Source organism: Juglans regia, chromosome 3, assembly GCF_001411555.2.
Source record: "Juglans regia cultivar Chandler chromosome 3, Walnut 2.0, whole genome shotgun sequence".
Taxonomy (NCBI): domain Eukaryota; kingdom Viridiplantae; phylum Streptophyta; class Magnoliopsida; order Fagales; family Juglandaceae; genus Juglans; species Juglans regia.
This window is the reverse complement of record NC_049903.1, coordinates 7157666-7174296: the sequence shown is the minus strand read 5'-3', so window position 1 is coordinate 7174296 and position 16631 is coordinate 7157666. Positions and strand designations below refer to the sequence as shown.

The window sequence follows — 16631 nt, the reverse complement described above, 5'->3', positions numbered from 1 at the left end:
TCAGGCTTATATTTCTCATACTCATATTAACTGCCATGCCTTTTCTCTTTGCAGTGCCCGCCAGCTGTCCAAGGAAAAGCTTCTGAACGTTTAGAAAGTTGTGGTTCTACTTTCTCTGATTTTCAAGAAAAGATGGCATTGCCAAACTTGCCATTTGATGAAAAAATGCTGTCCAGATTCTCACTTTCAGCAAAGACCGCACCAACTTCACATCTTGACTACCTACCTAGTTTGTCATTAGGTAGCAGACCAGAAGCTGTCAATGGCTTCATGCAGGAATTCCCAACAATACCATTGCTGCCCAACTTAAAATTCCCAGCACAAGATGCAGTGAGATATAATCAGAAGGACAGGGAGATGCCACCCACATTGGATCTTGGACAGATGCCAGCCACATTTTCCTCATTTCCTGAAAAACATAAGAAGGTGCTTGAAAGCATAATGATGAGGACTGGATCTGGATCAAGCAATATGTTTAGAAAGAAATCGAAAAAAGAAAGCTGGTCTGAAGATGAACTTGATTTTTTGTGGATTGGTGTTCGTAGACATGGTCGGGGAAATTGGGAGTCCATGATTAGAGACCCGAGGTTAAAATTTTCCAAATATAAAACATCAGAAGATTTGTCAGCAAGGTGGGAGGAGGAACAACTCAAGCTCTTTGATGGGTCAGTCTTTCCAGTTCCAAAATCAACCAAGCCGACAAAGCCTACTAAATCTTCATTATTTCCAGGCATTTCTGATGGAATGATGGCCCGGGCCTTGCGAGGTAGTAGACTCACCACACCCCCAAAGTTTAAGGCCCACCTGACAGACATGAAATTGGGTTTTGGTGATCTTATGCCCAGCGTGCCACATTTTGAAACATCTGATAGACTTGGTTTGCAAAATGACCAGTTTGTATCTATGCCAACTTGGAATCATGAGAAGTATTGGGCAAATCATCCTGGGGAGGCTTCTGCTGGACCTTGTGAAGGGCCGGGAACTTCTTCAAATGTACCCATTGACAAGCCATTTCTGCTCAATTCATATGGAACCAGTTGCTTAGGTTCTTTAGGTCTGAATTGCTCGACCAGCTTTGATGTACAGATAAAAGAGGATGAACGGTGTGCTAATAAGTATGGGAAGTTTCCCAATCTCTTGGATAGATCGCTAAATGTTTTGCGTGATTCCCATCACGATTTAGGAGTTGGCGAATCTGTCAGCTCAGTATTGCTTCCTGATTCCAATAAAAGGCTGAATCTTTCACACTTAAAGGGTGAAGAAGCAGCTGGATGTAGTTCTTCAAAGGACAAGCTACCCCATTGGTTGCGAGAAGCTGTGAGTGCACCCACAAAACCCCCAGATCCCGACTTGCCACCCACTGTATCAGCAATTGCACATTCAGTTCGATTGCTATATGGAGAAGATAAGCCAACCATCCCTCCATTTGTGATCCCAGCTCCGCCTCCTTCCATACCAAAGGATCCAAGACGGACTCTAAAGAAGAAAAAGAAACGGAGCTCGCATTTGTCGAGGTGGGTACCGCCAGACATTGCTGAAAGGAGTCAGGAATTCCAAAGAAACCTCCATGGTGATAATGCTGGTTCAAGCTCAATCTCATTGGCTCCAACATTTTCACTGCATCCAGAATCGACCATGGGAACAACAGGGCTTCCACAGATTGAATCTGACCTGAACTTGCGTCCTCTAAATTTGAATATGATGAACCCATCATCCTCATTAGCACATTTACACACGCAGAAGAAAATCAGCATGGGATTGTCCCCCTCTCCCGAAGTGCTTCAGCTGGTAGCAACATGTGTTGCTCCTGTCCCACATATGTCATCGATTTCTGGCATGACGAACTCAAGCTTCATTGATAGTAAGCTTGAGGTGTCAAAATCTGTTGACCTAGTTGGATTCTCAGACCCGCAAGATGAATTTGAAGAAAGGAAAGCTGAGCAGAGCTCACCTTTTAATGTATGGAGTTCAAATCCGGGAAATCCGGGAGAGAAATTACAAGACCTTCCTGAAAGTGGAGATTCTAGCAAAACTCAATCAGATCCCCTTCGGACTGAACGGCCTGATGGTGAGGATATATCATCTGAGGGCACTGTCTCAGATCATCCTGTAAGTGACCATGAATCATAGCCGTAATATGAGACCGAAAACTTGAACATAGCTATTCTTTCATGCTACTAAAAGTTTCAGGATCTTCACCAATGTGCTCGAATTTTTGTAGGTATGAAGTGAGTGATGAACAGAAAATATAGGTTTATTAGGACATCTCTTGTAAAGGTTCTGTAGGAGAAAATGAAATATAGTGTTGCTTGCTTGATATTTCTTAATTCATTGCCTTGCACCAATCCATGAGCATCTCTTTCGTTCTAGTCCCAGACCAATGAGACTATATCAGCATTAATTTTGTCGGATTTGTGGGTTAATTTTCCTTTTTTTAAATGCTGCTGCATGCCAGACCTTGAAATATTCCTCAGTTTTAAAACAGGAGCTTGAAATGCAACCTATCGGTGCTGAATGCGGCTGCAGAAAGCGTGAATATATATAAGTTCTTTATTTTTTATTTTTTCCTAGGCAAGCGTTGTCTTGATCTTAATAATAAAGCTTATAACTGATGTAATCAAAGATACAAGAGTAATCTAAAAGATATATGATATTTATAGTCATAGAGTGCGCAAGTGTTGCACACAATTTTTGAAAAAAAAAAGGTAAATATAGGATTCACATGAAAAAATTAATAAGAAATGATATTTGCAGTTATAAAGTATTTAAGTGTCACGTATTCATTTTGAAAAAAAGTGAGTAAATATACGACTTAAATAAAAAAATTAATTCTTTAATGGTGGACTCTAGCACCACGCACTTCTTATGAAAAAAAGTAGGATTCATTATTAAAAAATTAATTTTGAGTAATACTACACACATTCATATGAATTGTGCAAGTACTATGCACTATTTTTCATTTAAAATGAGTGCACGACGCTTAAACAACTTAAGATTGTATAACATTACTCATCTAACAAACATCCCATTACAACTGATGTAGCATGGAAAAAAAAAGGTTAAAAAATGGATTTTAGGTCTAATAAATCAGTTTTCACCCATCTACACCAAGGGAGGGCCACCCTGTGCGGTGATTTTGATACAGTTTGATTTGCAAACTATAAAGTTTTTGGCTCGAGGCCGTAACGGTTTGAGTGGTGCATGTGCAACTTTGCTATATATATTCGATAGAGAGATCTGGACAAAGATATAGACATGAAATTTTCAAAATTCATATGGTCGTGCCGGTTGACATGCAGCTACTGATCTCCTGCTTAATGAGTTAATTTGCTCTTTATCATGTACGTAGTTGCCCCTTTTTTTTTTTTTTAACGATTTCCACATGAATATTATTAGAATATTGCTACATAGTAGTCACTGTAGCTGTGCACACATTGCACACACTACATGGTTACTTGTCTATTTTTTTTGTACAAAACGCACAGACGTCTCTCTCTCATCAACTCTCTCTCGCTGGCTCTTTCTCTCTCCTCGACTCTCTCTCTCTCTCATCACGGTAGTAATTTTAAATTTGAAAAATATGTGATTTAAATGATGTCACATAAAGTATGTAAAAGTGGCTACTGTCAATAGTGACTGCTCCCAATATTTTTCTATATTATTATAGGGGAACCTACGTTTATGTAGTGGAGTTTTTGTAGACCACTGTTTTGGGTTAATGCTAATGAATTTATGAGATAAGATCATTTTTTTTTAGTAATGCTACATGTGTGTACAATTTTATGCATTATATTATATATATATAGAGAGAGTGTCGGTCTTATTTTATCAGTTAGTAAAATTGTAAGTATAGATTATATTTTCTTAATTTTTTTTATTATAAGAGAAATTTCAGGATTTAATAGTGGGATTTTTGTAAGAGATCTAAAATGTCATTTGCATACAAAATTATTGTAAGTTTGTTATTAATTAATTTCATTTGTAATTAGTTTCGAAATAAAGTTAAAATATGTCCCGATTCAATGCCAAACGCAACACAAGAGAATTCAGTTTAATTCAGTTCCACGTAGTATTGCTTGGGATTCAAAATAGAGAAATGATCGGTAGAAGTATTAGATAGATAAGTTACCTACAAGTTTTTATAAAAAAAAAGTGAACCACATCTTCAAAAAATATAAAATAAAAAATATTTTTTATTAATAAGACTCATTTTTTTAATAATAAAAAAAACTTATACGAAACTTTTATATTTGAGTCTTTTGTTCTTTGTTTTCTTTGTAGCCTCTCTCGTACTGTATTTTTCAGAAGAAAAGCTGTCTCACTGTAAACTCCTACCGTTAATCGCGGAATATGTCCAACAAAATATTAGAAAATTTTCTCGAAGATGGTAGCTCATGACTTGCACATGGCTCTCCACCGTCAACTTTCCAACAAAACTGCTAAGAAAAAAAAAAAAAAAAACAGTTCCCTACAAATCTCTCTCTCTATCTTTCTCTCTCTGTTCAAAGCGTTATTTTAACTTCCTTTTATATAATGCGCATGATCAAATCTCACGGCCAAGAGCCCACTTGCAAACATGTGATACCAATTTTGCTTTCTGAGACAGGTCCTACTTGGTCATACCTTATCTTTCACTCTTTTTTCTCTCGTCCCAAACAAGATATACCGGAAAGTATCTCCCATATTAATCTCTGAGTTTGAAGTTTGAACGGGCTGTATTTGTTTTACCATTTAGTTTGTCTCAACAGCATGACAAACAGGGTTCTTTCTATATATATAGGAAAGTAGCCTGCTTGCGTCTTGTAAATATAGCAAGGACTGTCTTTCCGCTAGCTTTCCTATGTCGTTTTTTGTGATCTATGACAAGAACTGTACTGAACATCTGAATCATGTGAGCAAAAATAAAGAAGGAAGAAGTAAAAGACTTATACTATACATGTCATTATCTGTGAATGTATATATATATTAATTACCCATTTGATCGATACAACTAAAAAAACAAGGAAAAAAAACAAATCTACCAAACAGGAGATCGAAAAGCAAAACAAGTTTGCTTTGTTTTTTAGGGTCAGTTTCTAGTGAGAAGCAGTGGCCAGTACTAGTCTTGGAGAAGGGTTTCTTGGGTTGGCCACAAACCTAGAAGAGAAGGAGCAGAACTGATGGTAATCTTCATCCAACAAGCCTCCACTTCCAGTGGTATCAAAGTTGAGAGAATAGCTCAATGGATCGTATCGGCACTGGAATGAACTCTGTCGACTACTCGTGGCGCGCAGGCCTCGGCTATGTCTCTTTAGTTTCCTCACCAGTTTGGTTAGACAACAACAATGCGACGGCGAGACATCGGTTGCCAGGCAAGTGCTTGACACGGCGGTGGTACTCATGCTGGTGGCGGAGGCAGTGGTGCTGCCGGCTGAACCACCGCCACTTTTTGTGGTGGCAGTGTTCTTTGGCCACCAAAGGAGACACATTATTTGGGCCATCTCTTTCTCTGTGATTTCTCTCTAGTGTCTATCTCTCTAGCTGGATGTGTTGGGTGTAAAAGTTCGCGGAAATGAGTGGGACTGTTAGAGGTGTGGAAGTGTTCAGTTTCTTCGAGTATATATAGAGGAAAAGTGGGTCTTATTTTAAACACTTAATAATTATTTATATATACCTCCATCATTTCTAATATTTATTTAGGAAAATATCTGGTCACGAAATGATTGCATAACTTCAGTTTCATAAATTGATATAATTTGATATGATTTATTAAATTATTAAATTATTAATTTTATTATGAAGTAATTTTAACAGATCAGATAAATCACGTCAATTTATAAAATTATTTTTATATAATTCATTTATAGATATAGAGTTCCTCATTTATTTACATTAAGAACTATATTCAATTACAATGTCTATTCGTTTTAGCTTATAACACGAAAGTGACAATATCGATTCAACATAAAATATGCTTATAATATTTTTCTCAAAATAGTTTCATAGGTCAAGTGGCTCAACGAAATATATACATTTCAATTAGAAAAGTGCTACAATTGTGTTAAGGGGATTTTCCCCCACTTCATAAGTCAATTGGGCATTTGGTCGAGAGTAATAGGCTTCGACCCGATACTTGACTTTAGGATCCAAACTTACCTACGAAGTAAGCCGCCTGCAAGAGAAGATAAATAATGATGACTGATGGGATGAATAGACTTGACCTCGCTTGGCCGCACCCCGCTTATGATGACTCGTACAAGACAGAACAGGAAAGATGGAGGACCTTTGATCTTTTAATGTAGGAATATCGACGGATCACCAAAGATACCAGGAGAGTAAGGCAAATCAAGAAACCATGCTGAATTATTGACACCATTACCCAAACTACACGCCACATTAATAACATCGTCGCAGAGGCACACCGCATTAAAAAATTCTGACAAAATGAATAGTAAAAAGACGTGGACTCCAAGGAGACAAGCACGATCTGTCCCCTTAGACCCACGGTATAAGTAGTAATTTTCAGGTATGAGAAAGCTCTCTGATCCCTATACTCTCTTATTATTTACAAACTTCCAAAATACTTTACTAAATTTGGCATCGAAGACTCCTCAGTCCCAAGGCCACCCTCTCACAGCTTCTTTCTTCTCTATTTTTGCAAGCTCAATTCTAAAGACCTAAGTTGTTAGAACTTGGCGTAAATACATACGAAACACAACGTTAATAACAATTACAAAAAGATATCACAAAAATAAATTTACATATTGAAATGAATTCATATAAAACGTTAGATCTAATTATAAAAATAATTTTATAATCTAATGTATCACATCAAGTAATGTAAATTTATATGGTTGGTTGCGTTTGGTTGTAAGACTTATCTGAACTCAGTCTAATTTTTAGTTGAATCTAACATCTAAACATCCAACTCTCAAATTACTAAACTCATCTCAATAGAAAACTTATTTACACGTGAGACCCATAACTTTTTTTAACTTGACACACATTTATTCGTGGGACCCATAACTTTTTTTTTAATAAATAAAAAATATTTTTTGATAAGTACTGAGCTCAATTTTAACTTTCCATAAAAAATATTAAATTCATCTTAACATTCAAGTATACTTTAAATTCAGTTTAAATGAGTTCTATATAATTATCTTTACTATTCAATTAATTACTATTTATAAAAAATTAAATTTAATTAAACATTCAAACGCAGTCTTATAAAACTTTTTTAAGACTTAAAGTAAAAGTTCCATGCAAATACGAATATGTGAACCGCATTGCTCTTTTCCAAGACCCCGTTGTGTCACGCACGTGATCATAAAAGCATGGCAATTAATTAAACCTTAAAGTTCTAGATTATAAATTATAGACATTGATCATATAATGGAATTGGAAGTAATGGAAATGTATCGCCATCACACGTCACGTCACGTAAAACCAAGAATGATCACGATATGACATTTTCAGTAAGCTAGGGAGTAAAAGAATTTTTTTTTTTCTACTTTTGTGTCACAGACATATTATGTGACAAGAGTGATTGCTTCCAAAATAATTAAAAAATAAGTAATGATATATATATAATAATAAGTAATGATATATATAATATATTGTATATATATTATATAATAATATTATAAAATGAAAATATTTCTATAAAATAATATTATTTTTATAAAATATTTTATAAAAATATTTTTAATTTAAAACATAATTATATAAAATATTATGTATAAATCATTTTCCAATAAAAAAAGCTTCTATTGTTTTGGCCAAACTAATTATTTCAGTTGCATTACTTTTTCTTTTTGGTTAATAATGTCAGATGCAATGGCAAAATGCCCTTTGACGGAAAAGATAAAATTCTCCAAGACAAAAAGAACTAACTACATGTTAAATACATAAAATATATAATAATTACAGGAATAAAATCGAAAAATGAAAAAGTGTATTGCCCTTTATTTTTGGCAATGTATGTTATATGGACACGAGAAGTGCTACCGAGTACCGACAACAAAATATTTCATAAAAGTAAGTTTATAAATTGAAATAACTTTATATTATATGTACAGGGGTAAAATAATAAGTCTAAAAGTTAGCATTGAGATAAAGTCGAAAGTCAAATTAAAAATTAAGGTTAAGAAGAAATAAGAAAAAAGACTCGGACTCTTAAAAGGAAAATGTTTCACAAGACAATTTGAACTCAATCACTTTTAAAAAATAGACCTCTATATAAAGCGGAGATCTCCACAAATCTGACGATCTCTCCACAAACTCTCCACAGGCTGACCACAGAAGCTCTTTACACCCAGACTCACTACAACTTCTCTACGCTTAGACTAAATTCTTCAATTATATTATGAGATATGCGAGGCTATGAGAAATGATAAAATCACCTATTATAGTAGATTTTACATCCAAATAACTCGTGGACGTAACCATTATGTCAAATTCACGTAAATCTCTTTATCTCTTTTTATTTTTATTTATTTATTTATTTACTATTTATTTTATGGATGAACGTAAAGAGTATATATCGTATCAAGACCCAAATCACCATCGTTGGTAGAGGATAATCATTTCCTCCCTTTCGGTCTGTTGTGCAATTTAAGGCATTAACAATATGTTAGATTTATTTTATAATAAAATTAATTTTATAATCTAACATATCAAATTATTAAACTATATTAGTTTGTGAGTTTACTTTTATAAAATTTCTTCATAGCTAAATTATATATGCAATATTTATATATATACGTAAGAGGTTAATAACAAAATAATGCCTCGAAGACTTTTCCCATTAATTTAGAAATTGAGATACAGTGGTAGAGGAATAATAGAAAGCTAGAGAAATTAAAAATGAATTAATTATAAATTAAACTGGATCAAACATTACCTCTTATAAATTAATTATCAGTCAATATTCCTACACTTAAGGGACGTTTGGATTCGAAGATGACTTGAGATGACTTAAGATGGATTGTGAATAGTAATGAGATGAGTTGTGAATAGTAGTGAGATTTGTGAGTTAAAATTGTTGAATAGTAATGAATAGTAGTGAGATGAGTTGAGATGAGTTGAGATGAGCTGAGATGACTTGTGAATCCAAACGCCTTCTTAATTTTTGGTTGGGTGACCATGGTACTGTGACACTGTCTGTCATTTTCTATTCTTGGAAAAGAAAATCAAAAGGAAAAGGAAAAGGACTCCTGTGTTAAAGAATTAATTAAAGTTAATATAACCCTTTTTCAGCAGTATTGGCAGCTTCCTTCTCTGGTCAAATTTGTTAATCATTTCGCATGCGGCAATTTCAAGAAAGGTATCAAAAGAGTATCGCCTTCAAACATTACTGCCAGTGGCCGATTAGTTTTTTAAAAATAAACTGTAAAAAAATAGTACCACCCGTGTTATAAATTAATTTAAGCTTAATTGTTTGAGGACTGTTATGGCAGTCTTAAGTCGCTGTAACAAAAAAAAAAAAAAAAATCCTAAGATATCAACCAAATTTGGTTGATGACATGCAACACTTAAGATGATATATCACAAATGAATTAATCTATTAATTAATGACTAAGAATAATTATTAAAGAAATATCTAATTATAAGTAATTTTACGTATTAATATGTGTATTTATTTAATATGATTGGTCAGAAAATAAATTTTATTAAAAATAATACTAATTTGAATTTAGAATATAAAGATAATAATATTAATAAAATTTAATTATTAATTAGAGAATAATATATTTTTTTATAATTTTAGTTATTATTTTTATTATAATTTAATTAGTTATAATAAAATCAAGGTGACGAACGATCGATGGTGGATTACCCTAGAGGAATAGGAGTAGGAAGAAAATGATGAAAGACAGTGGAATCCCAGTACCCATTCTGAGAATATATACTGTACTGTCGTTTTGTCAGAGTACTCTGAATAATTTGACTCAGATGACATCAAATTGACAGCCTCTCGATTGGCTCATAACATGGGTCCACTCATCACCTTTTCTATCAACTCCAATGCTTGCTTTTGCTGGGCATTTTGTAATGGATGATGTTACTGACCGTCGTCACTGCCGAGAATCCAATCGATAAGTGTATTTTAGGTTTTTGTTTTTAAATATATTTTTTTTTTTATAAAAAATACATAAACTCAATAATATTTACTTACTTAATTATTAAATAAAATTAAAAAAAAAAGAATTGGTCTAAACATCGATCATCTCATCGGTTCAAACAACATTACACTGCAGCAATGGACAAATTTTAAATAGATAAGCTCTATTTAAATTTTTTGAAAGAATAATATTACACAATCTCTCTAATTTTTATATATTATATTTTTTTTTAATTTTTAAATATTTTTTTAAAATTTATTTTTGAATTGATTTTTTTAAATTAATTCAATTCTTCTATTCATTATTTATATATTAAATATTTGATAAAAAAATTAAAAAAATATAGTGTATGGAGATTGTGTGAATAATAAGAAGTTGTGTAGATTTTTTCTTTTTTGAAAAAATGTGAGTCTCATTAATAAAAGATAATTTTTTTATACTTTTTTTAGGTGGAGTCTATTTTTTTTTACAATAATTTATATGAGACTTATTTATTTAAGACTTGTATAAATTATTTTTTTTTACAAAATAGGTAAAATAATGATACAACATATATATAGCATTTACAATTTTTTTTTAAGTTTTTATAATACAAATATACAAACCATTAATATAATTTACCAACTACTAAAATGTTAACTAAAAAAGAAAATTATTTTTTGCGAAACATAGTTTTTGAGACAGATAAGAATTATAATTAGGTCGACTACTCGTGAGGATTCAGTTTCAGTACGTATAAGTTTTTCGTTTTTGGCCAAGGTGACGAGAATCCACACATATATCTGAAAAACAAACTTAATTTGCAGTGTTTGAAGAAGACAGAAATGGCATGATTAAGTCAATGGCCTGGTGGGGTTCTCGATCTGTTGGAGATATATAAATAAAGGGTTGATCTCTACAGACTACAGAGCCATGATCACGTGGTGGCCGGGCAGAACTATATGTATATGTAAGTAACATGATATATATAATATAGCACATGGATTGAAGGGGAGCCTTGGGATCTCTCGATCGATCAGTAAGTCAGAGACGATCCAGTGTGCATATGCAAATGGACATTCACTTGCAGACATGAAATCGTCAATTTATATTCTTTTTGGAATGTCTTATTTGCTGTATTTTTGGGTGATCTTTTACCTCTTTATTTCTGTGTTAATGTATGCTCTCTTAGAACACTGACATCATGGCATGCATAATAATATATAATAAGATTTGTGATCCATGAGCATGCATCAAATCCGGTGTTCTGAAAAAAAAATATGTACCCTTATAATAAGGGTACAAGTACTACTTTATTTTGTTGTCGTATTTTTTACCACCTTTTCCTTTTGTCAGATTGAATTTTTTTTTTTTTTTTAATATTATCGTCGGGTCGATTTGTTTGTAGGGCTTGGTCTTCGTTTATTTGTTTGGCTGTTCAAGCAGCTTCAGTACACACTCTGACAATGAAAATATTTAATAATTTTGTGTTAAATAGTAATATGCATTAATATATTTTAGATGATCTACTCCTGTATGTATTTTTTCTTTTCTTCCAGCTTTCTACATCTTGATGTTTTATGCTCGGCAAGTACTCCATGAGCAGATGCTCTTAAATACTTGTTAAACATCATCCACTAATTATATATATATATATATAATATATATATATATATTTTCGAAGAATTTTGGAGGGAAGCTTAAAGAGAAAAAGCAAACCAAAAAGATCAATGCATTGCTAAATTAAAAAACTATAACTTGAGAAAAAGGGCAATAAGGTAGTAGAGACTGTATAAAGAATGATGTATTAGTAAAGAAAAATCAGAAGCTAGTCTTCATTATTGAAAGCTTTCCTCATTCAAATTCATTCATGTATGCTCTCTCATTAGCAGAACTAGAGCTCTCTAGGTGCCCCGCACAAATCAAGAAATGGTCCAAACATATGTTATTAGATATATCAATTTTCTACAAGATAAAATTCTGTTTGGGCATTACTTATCACAGCAGTCATTTCAAATTATGAAAGCTATAGACCGCAAGAAACAGATTAAGACTCACTACGAAGAATTTTAAACACTCACAAAAACAAAAAAACACCCAAAAATCCCACATCATAACAAAAACACCCACAAAAAAAATACTAGAAAAAAAATGAAAGATTTAGAGAAAGAAAAACATTTGTAAATTATAGATCTGCAAACATATAGTGGGTATTTGGATTATTGATTATGCCGAAACCCAAACCCAACCTAACCTTCAAATAATTCTTACCTTAGAAAGTGAAGATGCGCTTGAGTTTGAGAGAATGAGAGAGCCATGGAGATGGGACTTGAGAGATAGAGTGAACTTAGTGAGAATGAGGGAGTGAACATCGACAAAAAGTGAGACACAGAGAGAGCTCAGAGAGGAGAGGAGAAAGGGTTAGTGTTTGAGAAGGTAGAAATGAAAACGAATAAACGACGCTTTTTGTTTAAAATCGGATAATGGGTAATACCCGTTAAAATCAAAAAAGGGTACGTGATTTTACCCGTGAATGAGTTGGGTTAATTCGAAAAAAACGATCGGGTCGGGTATTCGTTTTTTTTTTCAACCCTACTTATTTCACTACAACAAATTACATTTTTTCTCGCGAGTGATTTTGTTACAATTAGTCAATATTATTATTTTTGTTGAAAATGACTTTTTTCCATCATCTTAAGTCGTAGCTGCCTCCTTAGAAATAAGTGAAAACATATAATATTTAACCCTGCGATTGAAATGTTTGTCTAAAATACTCTTATTTTTAGAAAATTAATCTTAAGTCGTAAAAAATATAAAATCTTGTCGCTACAAGTGTGCCAACCATGATCAATTGTAGTAAAAAAAGGTCAAAAAATTTTCCAACGATTTTTTTCCAGTCCGTCATAATATTGAGAGCTTTGGTCGATCGATGATTCTTATTACGATGATTAAAATTGCCACAAATAATTATTTGCAACAAAAAATTAATCCCGATCGCAAATGCTTCTATATAATTTCTACTTAGTAGAGAGAGAGATGTTGATTAGTGAAAATTAAGGGACAAAAATGCTCTGAACAGCCACATTGTTTGCCTTAAGGAGAAAATGGACCGTGCAGAGATTGACTCATGATGAGTTTGAAGTTAATTTATTATCTATATATATTTATGTACATAAAATACGTACACATTATCCTAGGAATTAAGAACATGGTTTTCATGCTCTTAAAATATTGACATTAATGGCAGTTTGATTGTTTGGTGGATTTTGGTTCTACTTTATCTGGTCAAAATGATAGTGAAAAGTGAAAACCAAAAGCACAAAAAAGAATGTTATATTTTTAAAGAATTAAAACGCGGCCATGGCTAGCTACTTGACATTCTTTCAATTATAGCCTAGCTTTATTTTTTAAAAAAGTGTAGTATTTATATAATATTATTTTATATACAAACATACACACAAACCCGAGCTCACATGACATGTGCGCACATGTATTTTCCTAGTACGTGAGAAGTAAATTAAGATGGTTTTCAAGACTGTGGGCTACCATTTTGTTGTTTCATGGAGCTAGCTAATTTTTTATTTATTAATCCATGGTATTGGAGTACACATTCCAAGCCAACCGACCACATGCATTTAGTCTAGCTAGAGCGAGCGAGCCTGCCTGCCTGGCTACTAGCTGCTAATTAATTAGAGTAAGTGCATACCATCAGCTTCTTGTCTCTCCCGATATGACAGTACTGTAACATGGGAGGGGAGCTATATATATATATATATATATATTATATATATACACACAACTCTGTAACATTATTATTAATATTATATATATAAGATCATTAATTAAGAATTTTGAACATTTTTAATTACTTAAAAGAACCACAACCTAGTTTATGAACTATGCGTTGACACATTTCGATCTAATATTGACTCTTGACAGATGAGGTTTTATTAATTAGTAATGCTATTCATCATCTTCTCATCATTCTATAATGTGACATTAGATAATAGGTTCACGAATGAAATATAATAAATAGTCTTGACCAATCATCTAATGTCACATCATAAGATGATGAGAGAACGATGAGAATGATGAATAGATTTACTCTTTATGAATTGATTCTTAACTTGGTGAACAGAAAATTATTAAGTAGAAACTTCTAAGAAATATTTATTTCTTATTTAAAACTCTATTAGGCTGGTCTGGTTAATTCGATTTTGATAGTTTTTTTTTTTTTTTTTGAGTTGGAGGATGAGGGTTTTGAACTCCAAACCTCCATTTTGAAAGCTGAGGGTTATGCCAATAAGGTCACAGGCCTTTGGCAATTCTTGATAATTATTATGAATTCATATATATATATATATATATATATATATATTTAATTAACCTTGATTTTAATTTCTCGCAGTGGAAACCTTGATAGTATATTATATGCGAAGTATCGATCTCTGAAGGAGCTGCTAATTCGTTTTGTTTGATTTTTCTTTATGTTTTGATCAGCATATTTTTTTATTGCTCATGCTACTTAAAACCAGATCAACAAGTTTAGTGAAAATTGAGATAGCTAGGATCAACATTTTGACTGCAAGGTCATGTGAAGGCCACCAACATATTATACATTTTCTAACCCTAAACTTATGGCCATCCTAGCTAGGTTAGGACATTTTGAGGTCGCAATAAAATTATTTTTTCTAGTATACTGAGAGAGAGAGAGAGAGAGAGAGAGAGAGAGAGAGTTTAAACATGATGTGAATTGTGTGAACTACTATATATATATCACAGGACAAGGTCATGTGCTTTAATTAACACTAATCTACAACCTGCATGTGTTACTGTTTATGTGATAAGAAGAGATTAGTAAATGACATAGAAAAATACAAGGAGTCGTTTATATATTTTATGGGACCGGTCAAAGCTTTCCTTTCTTTTGCTTTCCTTAAAGCAGCATGCAGCACATCAATCCTTCTTGAAATTCAAACCTTGAAGTTTTTCAATATTTTATAGTTCTGCATGAGTATTAGTCCAATTTACACGCCAATTCTCAATGATGCAAGAGACATTGATGAGTCAGAATCCGAATTGCTTCCTGATGAATGTATACCAACCAACATATATAGCCTAACTTAACATGAGGACAAGACCATGTTATTTTTAATGATTTTGTTCACTGTTGTCTATGTTTGCATCCAAAACTCTCATCATGTACAGGTATATAATTAATGTAAAATTTATAGAGTATTAGAGTGAATTGAATAACTTAATTAGATTCAATTCACTTTGAGCCAAAAACCAGAAGGGGGCCGCGCGCGGATCAGAGGGCAGGTACTGCCTGGGGATACTGGGTTCATGAACCAAGTCCTTGTTCTACTAAAGAAGATTAAAGCAGGCCAGCGCATGCCTTTATACGTACCCTAATATCAAGAGAACTGTACGTGTTGCATGCAGGTCATCAAACACGATGCATAAATTTTCAAGGATTCATGCATGCATGCACAATAATCGCCCTTTCGTTGTTTTTAGAATTAATGCTTTATTATCTTGATGCATGCCTTTCCAATTCCAACATTGTGTTTTACATTGCTGAAGGGTTCATGCATGTCAATCAAAATCATCCGCCCTGTAGCTTGGATGCTAGTACTCTTAAAATATATTTTGGCATTTTTCTTGCTGGATCTTACTTAATCATGTACAAGTAGTAGTACTGTGTATACTTTAAAATTATGTTGTATTTTTTAATGAATAATTGTTCTATTTTATTTCCAGGGGATTTAATTTTCAAAACACATGGAATTATATTATGAATAGCCCGTAATTAATCTAAAAATCTATTTTTTTTCATGGCAATATATATGAAATTTTTATATTAATAAAGCAGAAGTGATCATACAGTACTAGGGTATATAGGAGCGAATTCGATAATATGAACAACAATAGAAAATATATCTTAAACAAAAATTCTATGTGTAATCACTTTTACATACTCCTTGCGCATTCTATTAATGTGATTGGTTGTATCATTTTTTTTTAATATAAAATAACTGTTTTGGCCAATCACATCAGTAGAGTACAGAAAGAGTACGTAAAAATAACTGTATGTAGTAGAACATGCAAAACATGGATTTTTTAATGATATTTACAATCATAAAGTGCACAAATGCTGCGTACTCATTTTGAAAAAAATGAATAAATATAAGAACTATATGAAAAAAAATTAAATTTTTAATAGTAGACTTTACTTTTTTTCAAAAGGAATGCGCAGCACTTGCACAAATGATGACCGTATCTATCATTATTCTTTTTTTTTTTTCAAAGATGGAGAGATAAATATAGGAGGGTGGTGTCGGGGCTAAGGAAGCGAGAGGAAATCAGTCAGTCCATCACCCGTGTTCTAGGGTATGTGGGGTTAAAGTTATTGCGGAGCCGGGCGGTAGCATCAGAGATGGGGGATGCCATAAGACTGCTGTAACAAGTATGGCGTTTCACTTCTCTTCACCAGTGTGAGACACTTCAGGCATTGATGATTACCAGCATCGCTTCACCCTTTTCAAC

The 16631-nt window shown here is 32.9% G+C and overlaps 1 protein-coding gene across 4 annotated transcripts in view; it reads left to right on the top strand.

Annotated features, from left to right (window-relative positions):
- LOC108996271 (protein CHROMATIN REMODELING 4-like) overlaps positions 1–2327 on the top strand; it is a 37287-nt gene extending 34960 nt beyond the window's left edge. For all 4 annotated transcript variants that reach the window (XM_018972057.2, XM_018972056.2, XM_018972059.2 and 1 more), the window contains one exon: positions 55–2327. In XM_018972057.2, coding sequence (XP_018827602.1) covers positions 55–2130 — 2076 coding nt within the window. In that variant the 3' untranslated portion in view covers positions 2131–2327. The remainder of the gene's footprint in view (positions 1–54) is intronic.
- Positions 2328–16631: the final 14304 nt, after the last annotated feature.